Genomic DNA, 20,242 nt, shown 5'->3' on the forward strand with positions numbered 1-20,242 from the left:
GTTCTGAAGACCCTGGGCGCCAGTTCTCGAATCCACTCCTGGCCACAGCTCTGCCAGCCCGCCAGCCTGCCCTTCGGACAAGCTGTCACTTACCCGCGCATAACGGGATGAGTAGGGGTCCTCGAAGAGCGCCCAGATGCGCGGCTGCCAGCGGCGCCAGAAGCCGCCCGGCCGTCCATCGGGGGAGTCGCTGAGCGCCAGGCGCTTGGTCATCTCCAGCTCGTCCTCGCCGTCTCCTGAGTCGCCGGGGCCGTCGGCGTCCGCGTCGTCAGCGCTGTTGTCCAGGGGCGCGCCGCCGAAGCTGTCCAGCGCCTCCTCGGCGTCGCGGTGCTGGCGGTAGGTCATCCAGCAGCAGGGCTCCACGTCGGTCTCGTCGATGCCCCAGAAGGCCAGCTCCTCCTCGTAGAGCGGCCCGCACACGTCGGCCGGGCAGTGCAGCTTGCCCGTGCGGTAGTAGTTCAGGATGTGCGCGAAAACGCCCGGGTGGCGGTCGAAGAAGAACTCGTCAGCTCGAGGGTCATAGTCGAAGTGGCTGTGGGCGTCGGGCTCGGCCAGCCAGGCGAGCCGCGTGCCGGGCAGCGTGCGCAGCGTCGAGCGGTACGTCTGGTGGCGCGTGCCGCCCACGTTGATCACGATGCGCTCGCTCTCGTCCCCTTGGCCCATTGCGGCGCCCCCTTAGGCATGGCGCGGCCTAGCGACACCCATGGGAGCAGCCGCCAGGGGGAGTCGGCGCCGGGGAGGGGGGCGCGCGGCCTCCTCCCCCCTCCCCCCAGCCGTCGGGGGGGATGGAAACAGAGGAACTTGGCTTTGGCCACCCCAACAAGCGACCCAAGCTCCTCGGGGCGCTTTCTGTTGGGTGCCGGTCCAAGGAAGGGTGCGTGGAATCCGGAGGGTGTCCAGGCGCCAGATGTGGGCGGAAACTGGTCCGGCTGCGGAGGAGGCAGAGGAGGGAAGGAGGAAGGGAGGGAGGGAGGGAGGGAGGCGGCGCTCAGCAGCAAGCCCCGGGAGGAGGAGAGGGATGGAGGGGCCGGGCTCCGGTCCCCATCTCAGCGGGAAAATGGGAGAGATCCACACAAAGCTTTGGGGTGGAGGTGGAGGGGGGTGGTCAGCGGCTCCCGTGCTAGCTAGGCAGACTAGCTCCGAGCCGGGGAAGGGGACGAGAGGCTGCCGGAGAGCCGCACTCCGCGGTGCGGCGGCCGCCGCAGCGCGCTCTGGACGCGGAGGAGATGGATGCGGGCTGCCTTCCTCCGTGCGTGGCCGGGCTGCAGCTCCGGGCGCAGGGCGGGCTCCGGCCCCCTCCCTCTCTCCTTGCCTGGCTGCTTGCTCCCCCGGCGCCGGGCGCGTCCGCCGCCCGCCCTCCTGGCTCCTTCTCCCCGCCTCCCGGAGGAGATGGCGGGCTCCCTGGGCAGGGGCGCCCGGGGCGCCGCTAGGTGCGGCAGCCGCTGCGCGCGGCGCTCTGTGCGCTCTGGCTCGCGCTGGGGCTCCTCTGGGCTGCGCTCGGAATCCCGCTCCGGAGGCGGTGCTGAAGGGACAGCTCCCGGGCTGGGGTTTTCTGAGCCAGGTTCCGAGCTGGCGGGCACTGACTCCGGTGGCTCCGCGCCCCGCGCCCCGCTTTGGACAGGCGGTTGGCTCTGCCCGCAGAGGCGAGGGGCTGCGACGATCGGGCCCGAGAGGCGGGGGTGGCGGGTCGGGTGCGGCGAGGTGAGGCCGGCGAGGCCGGGGAGGAGAGGCGCGGAGCGGCCGCAGCCGCCGCGAAGCTGCTGGCGACCGGGCTGCTGCTGGGCTGGCTGGCTGGCTGGCTCGTTCGCTGGCTCGCTGGAGCGGTCCGCGTCCAGCCCGCCGCTCTCCGGACACGGGCACACGGCGCGCGCAGCCGCACTCGCCCCCAAAGGGAGGCGCCGCGCTGGGTCCTAAAAAGCCCTGATTCTGCGCCCCCCTCCCAGCCCAGTGCTGAGCTGGGCTTCCTTCAACCCGGGCGCCTGGGGAATGTCGGACCCCCACTGCTTCTGGCGCTCCCTGGGAGACCAGCCGACGCTCCACCCTCAAGGAGTGCCATTTAATGGGCGGGGGATCCAGGAGACTGAGGTGAGAAGGGCGGCACCACCCCTCTTTCCAAACCTGATTTGTTGCTGAGATGAGACGCCCACCCCCCACCGCCATCAGAGGCACTTTGTCCCTGAACGATACTGACCGCTCTCGTCAGACTGACCGCTTTCGTCAACCATTTGAGACCAACCCTTCCCACCAAACGTGGGCCCCCAGGGCCCTTCCCTATAGACCCTCTTACATGGACTCCCCAATAATGCCCTGCACACTTTGACCTCTGAGCTATCCATGGCCATCCCAGTAATGCTGGACCCTAGGTAGTCCATTTTGACCACTTCCCAACTCACCTTCCATGTGCCACCTTGATGAAGAGCGCATGGCCCTCCACATGATGCTCCAACCTTCAGGTGGGGGTCCTGATGAAGAAGGTGCTTTACCCTCAGAAGAGAGGGAAGCAGATTGGCACCCCCATCAACTTCCCCCTGGAGTTCATGTTGTGTTTTTAGGTGACAATCCCTGCCTGCTGGGCTTGCTACAGCGTCACCCATACCACAGCTAGTTCTAGGGGTGGGACTCGCAGTTGAGGGGTCCTTTGGGGTTTGTGCTTTAGGCCAGTGCCTCAGGTTATCTAGTTAAACCACCACTGTTTGACTCATTGCAGGATCTGCCCCAGGAACAGGGGTGAAAGAGATGAATCACTCGGTCTCCGCCCCCAAGGAGCCCCCAGGCCACTGGGGAAGTGGCCAGGTGGGCCAGGTAGGGCAGTGGTCAGGCCCAGATCCAGGGATGGTTGTGCTGGAAGAGAAGTTTATTGATCCCAGCCCAACCCAATCGAACACAGGCTGCCTGGGCAAAGGGCGATTTAATTAAGAAGACACAAGGCTCTTATGCATTTGTTGGCACTTGCTAGCTGTGCAGACAGCCATCCATCTCTATAGATCCACAGACCCCATCAGGGGCCTGGAGACACACTGGACTTCAGGCACCTCTCTCCTCCCTTGGGTGGAGAAATCTTGGGGTGATGGGGGACAGCCTTGGAGGATTGGAGAGCTAGGAGGAGGGGCAGGAGGCAGAGCCAGGGGTCAGGGTAAGGGGAGGCAAAGGGAAGCAGAGTTTGGACAGATACAAATGGGGCAGAGATGGTCCAAGACAAAACCAGGGCTGGAATTAAGGACCAGGAGGTCACCTTCTTCTGCTCAGAAACTTGGAAAGGAGCAATGGAACCCTCCCTTCCATCAACACTCCAGCCCTCCTCTCCCAGCGAGGAAGGCAGGCATAAAGCGCTGGCCAGTGTCCCTCTCCTTAACCCTGAGAAGGCTGGTTCTGATCCAGCCTAGTCTGGCCCAAATCTGGATCCTGAGGACACAGTTTCTCAGAGGGTCCTGCCTGGACCCAAGGAAACAATGAAACAGAAATAAATGGAGAGCCCAGAAGGAGAAGAAAAAGATGTACACACACATAGCCACAGAGATGCCGCTGGGAGAAAGCACAATGGAAAGAGACAAGCTAGAGGATTCTCCAAACTTTTCCTTCCTTCCAGCTAGATGCCCAATCTTTCTCCTCTCCCAGGAAGCCTTCGGTGGTTCCTGAAACTCTAGGGGCCCAGGCCTCTTCATTTCTTTCTCCTGCAGGATGATATGGGCTCAGAGGATGGCTCCCCACAGTAGCTGGCATGGTTATTTTTCACTAATGGCTGGCTAGTTGGAGAAGGTCCGAAGGACAGGCTGGTATCCTTGAATCCTAGTGTCAGAGATGGAGGGAGTCTGGTGTACCTCACTGAGTCAGAGTCCCAGGAAGAGCTTAAATAAGGTCTCACAGGGAGTTAGTGCAGCATCCAGCCCAGACACTGCCCCCTAGTGAGGCAGGCTAGAAGCTGCAGTATGACCTGGGTGACTGGGATAAGCAGGTGGAGGCGAGGTGGATAGACAGAAATTCAGATCAGGTCTGGCCCTAGAAGGTGGCCAGAGGAAGAGAGACAGGCCCAGGTTGAAGAGTGGGGGAATGTGAAATGTAACAGTGCACCCTAAAGCCCCCTAAGAAGCAAAGGAGAGAGAGCAGTGCCCAGCATGAGAGGGCAGCTGCCCCTGAGGAGCCTGCTGCTGCTTCACTTTAGGATTCGCACTTTGGGCCCTGGTGCCACACCCCAGCCCAGGCCCCACAGAATGTCCCCCATTCTCTAACCTAAGCAGGGACATTAAAGTCCCTCCTCTCACTCCCCCTTCACACTGCTAGAAGGCTGGCATTTTCAGAATGCCCAGAAAAAAAACAAAAGGGCAACCCAGAAATAAAAAGTCCCAGAGAAACAGGGATGGGAGGAAGGGCTGCTGTCGGAGCCCCGGCATCTCACCCACAGTCACTAACCACACACCCAGCCCAGCTGAGGCTGGCTAGGCAACACCACTCACCCCATACCCCCACCACCACCCCACCACCCCATTCACAGCCACTAGCCTCCTCTCTCACAAAGCAGGATCTGCGGAGGGTCTGTGGCAGCAGTGACTGGTGGGGGTATGCACTGCACTGTTGGCAGGGTAGCTTTGTTTCAAGTATGAACCCTAGGACCTGCTACCTAGGTTCAAAGCCCACCCTGACCATTGACTGTGACCTTGGGCAAGTTACACAGCCTCCCAATGTCTTGGTTGAGGAGCCCTGTGGCATCATGATTAAGCATGTAGCTATCCACAGAATGATCAGTGGTTCGAGGAAGATGTGGCAGTCTGCTTTCATAAAGATTACAGCCTAAAAAGCCTGGGGAGAGCTCTACTCTGTCATGGTGGGTCAATTGGCGTTGGGCCCAACTTGACAGCACCTAACAACAATAACAGCGTATCCATAACACCCTAGTCCTCACATTCCTCTGGGAACCAGTGCTGGGCTTGGCTGAGCTTCCACTGACTCGGACTCGTGGATGAGCTAAGGTGGGGAATGAACATTTCAATCTAGTGACCACTGTTATCTCATCAAAGGTAGTCAACGAGGAAGGAAGTACCACGGAGCCAACTTTGGACTATGTTCGTGCACATGTCACTTCCAGGCCTCAGATCTGGTGCTGCTAGACTCTGGAGCCAGCCCAACTCCAGCTTCCAAACCTTGATCGGAGTTGGCACTTCCTTCATGTCACACTCCCAGCCTCTGTATTCCTCGTGGGTTGGGGTGCCATCTTGTGGCCACACCTGGAAATGAACTGAAGCAGAGCACAGGCCGACTAGGTTTGTGAGAGGGGCTGGCTGTCTCAGGGGAAGCAGTGGAATAGACAGGTACCCTCTGCCCAGACAAGACGTCCCTTCACCAGTGGGTAGGGAAGTGTGATACTAAAGGTGCCATCATGGGGAGTTAGGGCCTGTGGCCACGGGATCTATACTTTGAGCCTGACCTGGTCCCTAACCTTGGTGTGTACTGGACTGGGCTAGGGTAGGACACACAGCTGTTCCTTTCTGCATCTTGAGCACCAAGGGCTACGTACCTCTTAGGTCACGGACAGTCTAGAAAGAAGCTGAGGTTGAGAGGCCCTGGGAGATGGGGTGAGGTGTCTAGACCAGGCTTCCTCAACCTCTATCCAGAGCTTCTTAAACGGCGACTCACCACCCCAGATGGGGTCGTGTCACTGAATGTGGGGGGTGGTGAAAGAGTTGGTAACACTGACAGTTTCCTGAGCACACAAAGACCAAAAAGCAATTCAAAATCACATGTGTCATGAAGCTGAGGTGTTGCTGCCAGCGCTTGCCCGTGCTGCATCATGCGACTTCACCAAAGCCCGATTCTGAACCCACAGCATGTGCTTGTCACCAATATGTGCATATGTGTATAGATGTATATAATATATATATTCACAGGGTTAGATGATGCTGTGCTTCACAATACTGTCCAGATCATTAACCTTACTGAAAGCCATGACTGCTTTGTGTACTTCCTGCATATACTTATAGACCTGGGGTCGTGTGAACTTGCTCTCGGGTAAGTAGAGGCCGGTCATGAGTTAAGTTAAATAAAAAGCTTATTGGAGTTTGGGACAGATGTCCTGACTAGAGCGAGGTGTCATGACTATGCGTGTGTGCTCTGTGTCCAGGATGAAGGCTGCCGGCCTACGAAGCGCTGCTCTGTATGACAAATACTGCGGTAGGGATGCTTCTTCGCTGAGGACATAGCCTGTGCGTGGAAGGAGATTAAGCAACATCGCTAGCCTCCACCCATGAGATGCCAGTAGAACTCCTCCCCCTGTTGTGACAACCCAAAATGTCCCGAGTACCAGTCCCTCTGGTTGAGGACCACTGGTCCAGACATATTTGGTTACAAACCCATTGTGCTGTTGGCTGCTGTTAGGTGTCATCCTGTTAGTTCTGATTCATTCCACCTCTGCGTACAACCGAACGAGTCCCTGTCTGCTTCTCTCCCATCACCACAATTGTGTCTTTCTTTGAGTCCAGTGTTAAAGGCACTGAGTCCATCTCAGCTTCCTCTTTTCACTGACCTTCTCCTTTACCACGCACGGTGTCCGTCTCCAAGGACTGGCCCCTCCTGATGGCATGTCCACAGCATGGGGGACATTATCTCACCTGGACTTTGAAAACGTCTCAAGGACAGGGTTGCTGCATTGAACACGAATGACAGAAGAGCTGAGGAGCTGTGGGATGACAGCAAGAACATCATACTTGAAAAAAGCAAAAAGTTGTGTAAAAGACCGGAAAGAAAGAAAAGATCAAAGTCGATGTCAGAAGAGAGTCCGACACTTGCTCTTAATCAGAGCAGTTAAGGCACATGGAAGAAATGAGAAAGTTAAAGAGCTTAATAGAAAATTTCAAGAGACAAAGTAAAATATTATAATGAAATGTGCAAAGACCTAGAGTTAGAAAACTAAAAAAAGACGAAGAAAAACACACTACACATGTCTCAAACAGAAAGAACTGAAGAAAAAACTCGAGCCCAAGTTGCATTACTGAAAGATTCTATGGGCAAGTTATTGAAAGGTTCCGGAAGCATCCAAGAAGATGGAAAGAATACACAGAGTCGGAGGGAGGGGGGGGGAAAAAAAGAGGACCTGATGCAAGGGGCTTAAGTGGAGAGCAAATGCCTTGAGAATGATTGGGACAGGGAATGTATGGATGTGCTTTATACAATTGATGTATGTATATGTATGGATTGTGGTAAGAGTTGTTGGAGACCCTAATAAAATGTAAAAGAAGAAAAGAGAAAAAAATGATTAGGGCAAAGACTGTACAGATGTGCTTTATACAATTGATGTATGTATATGTATGAACTGTGAAAAGAATTGTATCAGCCCCAATAAATTGTTAAAAAAAAAAAAAAAAAAGAGGACCTGATGCAGAGGGCTTAAGTGGAGAGCAAATGCTTTGAGAGTGATTAGGGCAAAGAATGTACAGATGTGCTTTATACAATTGATGTATGTATATGAATGGATTGTGATAAGAGTTGTATGAGCCCCTAATAAAATGTTTAAAAAAAAAAAATACACAGAGTCACTGCGCCAAAAGAACGAGTTGACATTCCACCTTTCCAAGAGGCACCAAGAACTAATGGTCTTGAAGGGAAATAGTCAAGCTGCACTGAAAGCATTAGCCGAAAACAAGTCTCCAGGAATTGGTGAAATGCCAATGGAAACATTTCAACAAGTTCATAAAGCACCGGGAGCCCTCACTCCTCTATGCCAGGAAATGTGGAAGACAATACTTGGCCAACTGACAGGAAGACTGCCATATTCGTGCCATTCCAAAGACAGCGGACCCAACACAATATGACGATTATAGAACAGTATCATAAATATCACACGCAAGTAAGATTTTGCTGAAGATCATCCAACAATGATTGCAGCAGTACGTTGACAGGCCGGATTCAGAAGAGGCCATGAAACAAGGATAATCCTTGCTGAGGTCAGATGGAACTCGGCTGAAGGCAGAAAATATGAGAGAGCTGTTTGCTTGTGTGTTGTTGACTGCACTGAGGCATTTGACTGTGTGGATCATTTCTGGCGAGCCTTGAGAATGGAATTCCAGGGCACTTCATTGTGCTCATGCAGAACGTGTCCAGGGATCAAGAGGCCGTTGTGTGAACAGAACAAGGGAAAACTGCATGTTTTAAAATCCGGAAAGGTGTTTATCAGGGTTGTAGCCTCTCACTATACTTATTCAATCTGTCTGCTGAGCAAACACTTCGAGAAGCTAGGTTATTTGAAGAAGAATGCAGCATCAGGTGTGGAGGAAGGCTTATTAACAATTTGAAATACTCAGACGACACAGGCTTGCTTATTGAAAGTGATGAGGCCTCATGATACTTGCTGATGAAGATCAAGGATTGTACTCTTCAGTATGAATTACAATTCAATGTAAAGAAGACCCAAACCCTCACACATCCGTACAAATGGCCTATTAGGTAACATCCTGGTAAATGGAGAAAAGATTGAAGTTGTCAAGGATTTTGTCTTGCTTGGATCCTCAATCAAGGCTCATGGAAGCAGCGGTCAAGAGATCAAATGACACATTGCATTCACCAGAGGTCGAGTGCCACACTGTCCTCTTTAAAGTGCTGACAAACAAGGCAGTTACTTTGAGGACTAAGTCTCACTTCTCCCAAGCCATAATACGTGTGTGTGTATTTAGTCATAGAATTTTAATCTCCTCATATGTGTGTGAAGGTTGCATATCATTCTATATTATTGAATTATTCAATGATATTATTTAGTATCAAATGATTCAATAATATTTAACTATTCAATAACAAGGAAAACCAAAGAAGAATGTGTTTGAATGATGGTGCTGGCAAAGGATATTGAAAAGAAGAAGAAAAACACACTAAACATATCTCAAACGGAAAGTGGACTGCCAAAAGAACCAGCGAATCTGTGTTGGAAGAAGTCCAACCAGAATGCCCCTTCAAGGCCAGAATGACGCGATTTCGTCTGTAGGACTTGGGGCACGCGGTCAGGAGAGACTTGTCCTTGATGATGGGCTTCATGCTTGGTAAGGGAGAGTGGCAGCAAACACCGGGAAGGCCCTTGACTAGATGGACCGACACCGTGGCTGCAACAGTGGGCGTGAGCATACACTTGTGAGGATGGCCAGGACTGTGTCTAGGGTCACGTTCAATGGGAGCCAACTTGAGGGAGCCAAACAGCAACAAGGTCCTGGTCTCCTGGTCTCTGCAGCTCTCACCGGATGATTGCAGGGACCGTGCCCCGAGGGCGGGCGAACCACTAGCAGGGAAGGTTCATCGGTTAGTTGCCATCTCCTGGGCTTTAAGAGAGCTATCTCAGAAGCAAGAAGAGACAAAATCTGGGGACCACTAAGGAAGAAAAGTATCTGAGTCCCCGCCAGAAGGCTGAGACCAGAGGCACCGGAGGCCAGGACACAGAAACCGTGGGACAGAGCGAAGGAGCCACGCTGAGACAGAGCAGTGGTGTTGCGCCCAAGACCTGCGACCAGGAGACAGTGAGGGGAGAGATGGTCCTGGTCCTGGAGACCGAAGTCAAGGGACCACGTGACCCAGAGACAGTAGACCAGACTGTTTACACATCCTGATACTTGTGGTAACCCCCTCGCCCCAATGAGGAATACTGCCTGTGAGTTCTGCATGGCCACGGCAAATGAATTCTCCAAACTAGCATTTGTGTAAGTGACATCAATAGAAAGGAAAAGGTCAGGATCCACGTTTGATTATGTGCGGGTGGGTGTGCACTTCCTTCAGCCCCTCCCCTCACACCCCACCCCTGGCAGTGTGAAGCTCCGAGGCTGCACCTTGGGAGGGACAGTGATGTCACAGCAGTGCAACGGCAGGATGGAGGCCGGAGGCGGTTCTGACTTCTGCTGTGACAGGTGGCCTGGGGCTGCTGTGGAGACAGATGTTCTTCTCCTCTGTGGCGTCACAGGAGAGCTGATGTGGTCCCCACATCTTTTCCGCAGTCAGGCCCACTTTATTTTATTTTTCCCCCAATAGTTTTATTGGCATATAATTTACATATCATACAATGGAATAGTTCAATCGTTCGATCAAGGGGAATTGTACAATCACAACCACATCATTTTTAGAGATTCCCCCCCCCCCGATGATTCAATCACCTTTAAAATGAGTGGTGGAATCTCAATCAGTTCTAGTGCTCCCTCCCTCCTCCCCACACCATTATTTACTCCCACAATCCCCTTTCCCTCCCCATTCCTGTCCCCCACCCCTGCATTCCCTATGGCCCCCCGTATCAGTTGTTATCATTATGCGTCCACTCCTCCTGTGCTTCACAGCTGGGAAATTCAACAGAAAACTATTTTTAAATGGTGGTAAAGATAAGATCATCTTAGTAGAAAGGCAAAATTACAAATCATAGGTGAGAAAGAGAAGACCCCATCAACATTCAAAAAGCCAGGAAAGAAATTTCAGTCATAGGACAACTAGGAGATACTTGCACTCAGTACAAATTCAGGTCGTGTCTGTAGGGTTGATTATGGAGCCGATAAAAATCTTTGTTAACTTCGAACTTATTTCTTTCCATTTATCATGATATTGCTCATTGGTCTATCTGTGGGGATTTTCGTTTTCGTTCTTCAGTCTTTGATCTGCGTGTATAAGTGCTTCAAACCCTCTTCGTGCTCAGCAAGCAGATGATGGCCTCTGCATGTCCTCAGTTGATAATGAGCCTCCTTCCGATCCTGATGCTGTGCTCTTATTCATGTAGTCCGGCTTCTGACTGGATGATGCACAAACATTCACTTACATGGGCCAAAGACTAAATAGGAGAGCCGAGACTATAAAAGAACACTTAGAACACTTTGGATTAATCAATGGTTTGTTATACATGACAAGAAAAACATAAGCAACCCAAACAAACTGACCAATTGGATTTCATCAAAATTAAAAACTTTTATGCTTCCAAATACCTCATCACGAAAGCGAAAAGATAGCCTAATGAATTGGAAGACTTGAAAATCATAAATCTGATAAGAACCTATGATCTAAAATATAGGAAGAACTCTTACAATTCAGCAATAACAAGACAACCTAATTAAAAAAAAACAAGCAAAAGATGTGAATAGATTTCTTTGTAAATGGCCAATATGAGCAATAATCCACATCATTAGTCCAAAGGGAAATACAAATCAAAACCACATGGGGGTACAATGTCCTCCTCATTAAACCCAATGCGATGAGTGAACCCTGCAGAACAGAGTAGAACTGCCTCATACCTGTATAAATCTTTACAAAAGCAGACTGACAAATCTTTCTCCAGAAGAGTGGCTGGTGGAGCCACACTGCCTTTTGTTTTTTTGCTAGCTACTGAGCACGTACCTACTGCACCAAACCCACTGCGGCATCTGTTCTGACCACTAGCCACCTGGCCGATGCAGATTGCTTCATCTTCCTCCCATGAGAATGTGGCAAGTGACCAGTGGGTTTGAACCTTCAACCTTTTGGTTTAGTCACTGTGTCCCAGGGCTCCCGTCATCCATGAAGATGGCTGTAATCAGAAAGAGGAACAATAGGAAGTGGAAAGTTAGGACCTCCATACATTACTGGTGGGGACATACGAGAATGCAGCTGTTGGGGAAACCGCTTCACAATCGTATGTCTGACAGTTCTTCAAAGAGTTAAACTTAGAATCACTATACAATCCAGCAATTCCACTTTTTAAAATTTAATCATTTTACTGGGGGCTCTTACAACTCTTATCACAATCAATCCATCCATCCATTGGGTCAAGCACATTTGTACATTTGTTGCCATCATCATTCTCAAAACACTTGCTTTCTACTTGAGCCCTTGGTTTCAGATCCTCATTTTTCCCCTCCCTCCCCACTACCCCTTCCCTCATGAACCCTTGATAATTTATAAATTATTATTATTTTGTCATGTCTTACACTGTCTGACATCTCCCTTCACCCATTTTTCGGTTGGCCGCCCCCCAGGTAGGAGGTTATTTGTAGATCCTTGTAATCGGTTCCCCCTTTCCACCCCACCCTCCCACCACCCTCCTGGTATTGCCACTCGTGCCACTGGTCCTGAAGGGATCATTTGTCCTGGATTCCCTGTGTTTCCAGTTCCTATCTGTACCAATGTACATCCTCTGGTTTAACCAGATTTGTAAGGTTGAATTGGGATCATGATATAGGGGTGGGGGGCGCGGAGGAAGCATTTAGGAACTAGAGGAAAGTTGTATGTTTCATCATAGCTATACTGCACCCTGACTGGCTCATCTCCTCCCAGAGACCCTTCTGTAAGGGGATGTCCAGTTACTTACACATGGGTCTTGGGTCCCCAATCTGCACTCCCCCTCATTCACAATGATTTGATTTTTTTGTTCTTTGATGCCTGATACCTGATCCCTTCGACACCTTGTGATCACACAGACTAGCGTGCTTCTTCCACGTGAGTGTTGCTGCTTCTGGAAATTCCACTATTCAGCACCGATCCAAGGAATTGAAGGCATATGTCCGTGAAAAAATGTGAATGCTCAAAGACTATACTCTCAGGGGTCATTTCTATTGTTGGTTACTAGAAAACGTTCTCTGATCGTGTAGAGCACCGCAAACCACAAGGAGGAGGCGCAGTGTTCTCTCCTGAAAAAAAAAAAAAGTGAATGCTCATAACAGTTTTATTTATAACAAAGTAGAATTTTTCATCAACTGATGGGTGGATAAATACATTATCATTTATTCATTGAGTGAAATATGATTTATCAATAAAAATGGAATCGAGTACTGACATATACTGTAATGTGGATAAACCTTGAAAATATCAGCCTCAATTAAAGATCCCCAACACAAATGATCACATACTGTATAAATCCATGAATATAAAATGTCCAGAATTGGTAAATCCCAAGAGAAAGAGAACAGATGAGAAACAGCAAGGCACTGGCAGAAGGAGCCACGGTGGTGCGATGGTTAAACTCTCAGCTGTTAACCCAAAGATTGACAGTTCAAACCCACCCAACCATTCCAGAGGAAAGACTTGGAAATCTGTTCCCATAGCTTCCAGCATTGGAAATCCTGCGGGGCAATTGTACACCTGGTGACTATGAGTTGAAAATCTACTGAATGGCACCTGCCCGCAACTGAGTCTCGAGGGGTAGGGGGTGGGGGGAGCGACTGCTGATCCATACAGAGTTTATTTTAAGGGTGCTAAAAATGTTCCCCGTTTCCATAGTGGTGTGGGTTGGGACTAGAGTACAGACCATTGCACTTTATGAGGGTGGTTTTGATAGTATGTGAATGACATGTCAATTTTCAAAAGTGGGGAAAGCAAAAGAAGGAGCAGTTAACCTAGAAGTTATTAGTCACGTGGCCTTCTGTCCATTGCTGTCCATGCTGCCATCTCCAGGAAAGATCCACAGTTGATCTCTCCTTCTCTGAGATGCTTTAAAAAATTACAGTCTGGGGCCATACCTTTTAGTTCTCTAATTCATTACAGAAACAAAGTCAATATCCAGGTGGATTAGGTCATGTTCCCAAGGTCATAGGTCGGAGGCTGTGATACCAAGGATTCTGAGACATCAGAGCCAGGCTGGGGTACCAGGGAATTCGGCTGCCACTGATAACTGAAATTCCCTGCTACTGGGCAAGTTCTATATGAATTAAAACCTGCTCTTAAAATGACAGAAAATGTTTTTAATTCTTTAAAAGTGATCTTGTGCAATATTTAAAACACACACACACACACACACACTCCTTCACATGTCATTTGTAACGGTAGTGAGTTGTGTAGGGTGTTAGTGTGTAGCGTATTAAACGAAATACTAAGCTAAAATCAACTTGCTCTTCTTCCTCATCTTTGCCTTTCTCTTCCTGCTATTACTTCACTCTTTCTGCCTCACTCCTCCTGCTCCTCTTTCAAGATTGCCTGCTCTTTCCCACCCACAGCAGGCTGCAGACTATTTTACTGCCTCTTCATATGACACTGGTCTAATGATATTTTATAAAGATGCTTTATTCTTTTAGCATGGCTGGTGAAAATTTCTTGTGTACTACTGATAATTTGGAAGCTTTAAGGCATCAGTGAAGTGGTGGGTTACTAACTGTAAGGTTGAGGTTCCAACCCACTCGTCATTTCATAGGAGAAAAATGAGACTGTCAGCTCTCCAGCCTTGGAATTCCTAGGCAGTAGGAATCCTACTCTGTCCCAGAGGGTCGCAACGGGCTGGAAGCAATGTGATAGCGGTGAGTGTTGGTTTGGTTATTCATCGTGCAAGTTGTTTCTTTTAGGTTTATAGTCCTACTGGAAATGCCATTCACGTGTGCAGAACTGATGGAAAATTCAGGAAAATAGCAATCAGGTTTCTTTCATCTACGAGATGTAAGAGTTCAAGGGCATTATGAGTTTTCCCTCATGGAGATCAATCTTGAATTTTTTTGAACTGACATGATCAGTTTTGCTTGTCAATGATGTGCTTGATGTCTTGTACAAGTGGCATGCCATGAATTTGGTGCTGCTCTCTTCATTTTAGTAATTTGTGTGAGATTAGGAACCTTTTATGTTTTTTTCAAGGTGTTCATGTAGTCCATTCTTTTTCATTGTATTAGCAAGCAATGCTAGAGCCTTTTCAATCAATCTGTTGAAAATTTACTTCTTTTAATATCTTAGTAAAATGTTTTTGGTATGTTCTATAGCAATACACTTGATTTCCAATATCAGAATAACTTGGTTTCATTGTGCATCGTTATTGTTTCTGTCTTTTTGTTGTTGTTGTTTTGTGTTTTTTTTTGTTTCTGTCTTTTATGCCATTTATTTTCTAAGATGAATTTCCCTCAGTTTTAAGATAAGTAAATATGAAAATGATAAAAGAAATTATCCTTTATTTGTTCTGACTCATGAGTCTAACTTCTTATTGTTTTCCCTGAACACCTTTCCAATGGGAAGTTCAAATAGTGTATTAAACTTTATTTCAAAAAGTGAAAAATATGCTGAATTCATCATTGGATATGTTGCATTATTGATTATATTTCTGAAAGGAGTTTCCATTTTGACTAGGCTTTAACGAGAACAGACTTCTCCCATGAACAGGGAAATGAATCAGAACTGCCCATAAACTAGCTTCCTGCTTTATCCTCCCTTCATTTAAACCCTGTTGCTGAACTGTGGGTGAGGAGAGACAGCAGATGGTGTAAGATATCAAAATAATAATAATTTATAATTTATCAAGGGTTCACTAGGGTGAGAGGGTGGGACAGGTAGGGCAAAAACGAGGAATTGGTACCAAGGGCTCAAGTAGAAAATGCTTCGAAAATGATCATGGCAACATATGCACAAATGTGACTGATACAATGGATGTATGGATTGTTATAAGAGCTGTAAGAGTTCCCAATAAAATTATTTTAAAAAATAATAAAATAAACCTTGTTGCTGTTTCTCTAGCACATTTTCCAGTCTGCGTGCCCAGAGGCTGGACTCGTGTTTATGTCGTGGAGCTGGGTGAGTTGATCCAGTGGGAAGCAGGGATATCCCCAGAAGCCATCCTTACTCCAGGATGGCTACCAAGAACTTCTTGATACACAGAATGATTAGAAACAGCTTCAATACTTTCCGCTCAACTCAAATGAAGTGCACACCTTTAGACAGGACCTTACAATGCCTATCAATGCCATCCTCCAAAAGGGAAGTTGTACTAGAAAGAAACAAGGTATATAACTGATGGGTTAGCATACACAGACGCTTCTGACAACCACACCTGTGCCAAGAGCACGCCCCCAAAGGCTGAAGGTTCCTAAGCATGTGCACAGGTACGGATAAGAGCTAAAAGCTCAGGGCAAATGGAATCCAGAAACAGGAATGGGAACAGCAATACCAGAAGGGTAGGGAGAAGGTAAGGAGAGGAGGGGTGGAAGAGGGAACCAATCACAATGATTGACACATAACTACACACACACCCCTTCAGGGGCATGGACAACAGAAACCGTGGGGGAAGGGAAACAAGGGTCGGTGTAAGATATGAAAATAATAATGTATAATTTTCAAGGGGTCATGAGGATGGGGTGGGAGAGGGAGGGGGAAAAGAGGTGCTGATACCAAGGGCCTAATAGAAAATAAATGTCTAGAAAAGAATGATGGCAACTTATGTACAAATATGCTTGATGTAATTGATGTATGGATTGCTGTAAGAGTTGTAAGAGCCTCCAATAATATGATCTTTTAATATTAAAAAAATAGCGTGTTTGTGTAAAGACAAATGCAGAGGGTGCTAGAAAAAGCCTATTCCTGGTGCTTCTTCAGATGCATCTCGGGTGAAAAATGGCCCCGTGAACAACTGCTGTTGTCTCCTGAGAGGACTTCAATAAGGGCAGGCAGGCAGGGGAGGAATTCAAATCCCATCAGTCAAGGTGTCATCCAATCTATGGCTGCTCCTCTCCCTTCTGACCTTCCCTGTTGGCAGCCTTGGGGCACGTTGGCCTGGAGAGCAGGCTCTAAAGCAGTGGTTCTCAACATGTGGGTGCAGACCCCTTTTGGGGTCAAAAGACCCTTTCACAGGGTCTCCCAATTCATAACAATAACAAAATGACAGTTATGAAGCAGCAACGAAAAGAATTTGATGGTTGGGGGGGTCACCGCAACAGGAGGAACTGAATTAAAGGGTCGTGGCCTTAGGAAGGTTGAGAACCACTGCTCTAAAGTCTCAAATCTGGCTCATGACCTCAACTGGTCCTACTCTTCCTTGGGAATTTTCTGACTGGCACTTACAGGTGAGATGTAAGAGAATGCCTCCGTCTGTGGTGGCGGCTGGCATGGGCTAGCCAAGCATGAAGCCAGGAGGAGGCACGGAGGAGGGAGGCGGGTGGAGGAACAAGAGGAGCTCCAGGTCTGTTTCCCTGGCTCCTAGAACATCTGCGGTGACGCCTATATCTCTACTGCCACAGGTCTTATGGCCCCAGGCTTTGTCTTTAAGCTGGTTGAATTAGGTTTCTGTTAGTGTCTTGGACCAAATCTGTCCCCTGTAGTTGCTTCTCTTCCTGAAGTCCACATCTCTGAAGTGGCACCTCTACCCACTCAGAAGAAGTCATCCGTGACTCTTCTTCCCCCGCCCCCTTCTCCACCTGGCCTTCATACACGGGTACACGGCCACTCACTGTCCAAGGATGCCCACTGAAGTCCAACTTAATCTCAGTTTGCCTAAACTATGAACCCAGAGGCAGGGCAGTGCTCCTGGGGTAGAAGGGGCTCCTGGCGGCCTGCAGGACATTGGGCCCTCTTCTTGCATGCAGAGTGATTGTATAGGAAGCTCTGTGCCTGCTCTATTCACTCTTCATCCAGTCACCTAGTTTCTCATCCACAGCAATCATCTCTCATTGCGCCTTGTACCTTATAGTTGATTTAAGGTATACAAATTTTATATACCGTATTTTGATGTTTATAATGATGCATTTACTTATTGGTTGTTGGTCTAATCATTAGACCAACATAGATTTGTCTACATAGTCATAATCCAATACGTCTTCCCCTTACTGAATTGTAAGCTCTGCGAGGGCCAGGATTATGGTCTTGATGTTCTCCATGGTCACCTCAATACCTACAGTCATTTGGCGTAACTGTCTTCAATCCTATGCCTCCTCTCCAGCCCCAGTCACTGTCCCAGTCCAAGCCATGTCATATCTCCTCTGAGCAGCCCTGCTATCTTCCCATAGATCTTCCTGCCTCGAGCCTCTTCTCATTCTACAAGTCCAGGCCTCTCCAAAAGATTAGTATGTGTCCTGCCCAGTTTGAGTTCTCTGTGGCTCAGTAAAGCCCTCGGGATCAAGCACAAGCGTCTCAATATAGCTCACGAGGTCCTTCTGCAATCTGTCTGCCTTACCTCTCCCACCCCACCCCCAACTCCCGAGAGCCCTTTTAGTTCCAAGAAGTCACTGTTAGCCTCCTCTCACGTCTGAGTCTTTGCACTTATTATGTCTTTGGAAGCACCCTTCTTTGGCCCCCTTTCCCGATGAACTCTATCAAGGGTCTTATCACAATTTACCTGCTTCTCTCTACCTCCCCCAGGGAGGTTAAAAGCCCTCTACTCTGCTCCTGTGCCACATGATGCCCCACAACCCCCTCCCCTGCTGCCTCCCTGCAAATTGTAGCCCTCGATTCACTACGATGTACCTACTGGTCTGATTCCCACAATGTATGAGTATGAGTGCTGCCCCAGGGCAGCAACAATGGCCAGTAGTTTCTGTTTGCACCCAGCACGGGCCCTGGCATCTGTCGAATGAATGAACTCATAAATGATCCCCAGAGGGTCTCAGAGGAGCGTGAAGGATCCCAGGGGGCATCTGCGGAAGCAGCTAACAGATGAGCTGGGGATGCTCAGGAACAGAGCAGCTCTGGGCAGCTCCTTGGGGACCTTGTTTGGGGAGAGGAGAGGCGGCTGAACAGATCTTCAGACATGTGCTGAGGCCCTTCCTGCTGGCATTACATCTGTGCGCATTCCTGGTGTCCCTGACTTGGTGAGCAGACCCATGGGAATGAGAGCACAGGGTCTTCAAGGAAAGAGGATTTGTTAGGGTGGGATATGGGACTTCCTCAAGTCTGCTGGCAATAATGTGTGAGGCATGTGTGTGGAGGAGGCCCCTTGCCAGGGCATCCCTCGCAGGGGCCTTGAGTTCAAAGGGAGACAGAAAGCCTCTGGGCCTGTGCGGGTTCTCCCCGTAGGCCTGTGAGCACTCTTGAGTGTGCAGTCTACCTTGTTTCTCAAGGTAGCTCAAACAGCGACCCTTCCAGAAGGCCTGTCAGCACTCTGGTTCAGGGACTGCCCCCTTCCTCTGCTGCCAGAGACTTGGCACCCTGATAAGGTCTCTGCGCCCATGCCTTATGCTGTTGGCATGTCCCTTCTCCTTACAGGGCCCCAATCCAGTTGCCTTGGGAGCCCTCCGACAGTGCCTGCTGGGGTCTGCTCTGCATGGGGTTATTGGCTGAGAAGTCCTCTGTGCCAGCCTGGCCTTCTCTGCTGTCCCTTTGCTGCAACACCTGTCACTCAGCATTGTGGAGGGACCTGACACCTGACGTGCTTTTGCACACTCCTGTAGCTGATTCCTTTAGTGAGCACTAGATCTCACCCTGCAGATATGAGGTTGTGGTGCTCCTCTGGACATGACATCTGGGTCACCTCTGGGTCTACAGAGGGCCCTGATCCCCCAACCTTGTATGCACTTCAGCGTCACTAGGAGCTTTTGTGAAGAAAAAAAAATCTCCAGGGGGCAGGCTCAGGTCTGGGTGTCTTCTTAATCACCCAGAATAATAACCTAACGGGCATCCTGATGGACACCCCCCCCCCCCGGGTGGTGATGTGCAAGTGAGAGGACACTCCGACACACACACACACACACACACACACACACACACACGACTCCAGAGTACCCCTCTGTTCTTGCCGGCAGCCGGCTTCCTTCCTTCCAATCTGTCTGCTGCCTACAGGGGCGCTGCGGGGCAGCTCGCCCAGCTTGCGGATTTTCCTGGGGGTCGACTCCCCTCCTCCCACTGCCCCCCCACCCCCAGCGCGTGTCTCCAGCGAAGGTCCGAGCCGCCGCCCTATAAATAGCATCTTTATTCGAACGCCTGAGCGCGCGCCCTGGGCCCGCCCGCCTGCCGTAGAAACATACAAAGTCCCTGTCGCACCGCACACCATGCCTCAGCGATAAATATAGCCCTAGGGGCTCCTGCTCTGGCAAAGCAATTCTTATTTACAGGAATAGATTACAAAAAGTATTACAAAAAGTGGTCCTGAACCGGGGAAGGGCGGGCAAGAGGGAGGCGGCGGTTACACCTGTTACCCCCCACCCCACCCGGGCCCGCGCACACCCCGCGGGCCGTCAGAAGGAGCGGGCGCTCGGGGGAAGACGCAGCACGCCCCCAGGAACCTCCGGGCGTTCCTGGGCGAAGTGGGCTCCGCGCGGGTTCCACCCCGCCGGGGTCAGGGCTGCCGAAGGCAGACCGCGGGCCCGAAGCTTCCAGAAAGCGCGCAGGCCCGCTGCGAATTCCCACCCGCAGTCGCCGCGGCGCTGGGCGCTCCGGAAAGGGCTGCTTGGAGCAGACGGACTGCGTCCTGGTCCTGGTCCTGGTCCTGGTCCTGGTCCTGGCGGGCCAGGGGCGGCTACACTTCAGCTCTCTCTCCCGCCGCCCCCGCCTCGGGCGGGGTCGCTTTGGGGGAGGGGAGGCACTTAGGCGCAATCTTTTGGGGCGCGAGAAACCCTCGGGGTACCATCTCTCTGGCAGGTGGGCAGCGGCGCCCTCCGGC

The 20,242-nt window shown here is 50.2% G+C and overlaps 1 protein-coding gene and 1 pseudogene across 1 annotated transcript in view; one reads left to right on the top strand and one right to left on the bottom strand.

Moving 5' to 3' along the window:
* The window catches only part of KCNC1 (potassium voltage-gated channel subfamily C member 1), a 52,931-nt gene extending 52,268 nt beyond the window's left edge, over positions 1-663 (bottom strand). The window contains exon 1 of the mRNA XM_075548422.1: positions 94-663. Within this exon, the coding sequence (XP_075404537.1) occupies positions 94-663 (570 nt within the window). The remainder of the gene's footprint in view (positions 1-93) is intronic.
* Positions 664-12,496: 11,833 nt separating this feature from the next.
* LOC142447418 (small nucleolar RNA U3) lies at positions 12,497-12,674 on the top strand (annotated as a pseudogene).
* The last annotated feature ends 7,568 nt before the right edge of the window (positions 12,675-20,242 follow it).

Source organism: Tenrec ecaudatus, chromosome 4 (genome assembly GCF_050624435.1).
Source record: "Tenrec ecaudatus isolate mTenEca1 chromosome 4, mTenEca1.hap1, whole genome shotgun sequence".
NCBI classification, from domain to species: domain Eukaryota; kingdom Metazoa; phylum Chordata; class Mammalia; order Afrosoricida; family Tenrecidae; genus Tenrec; species Tenrec ecaudatus.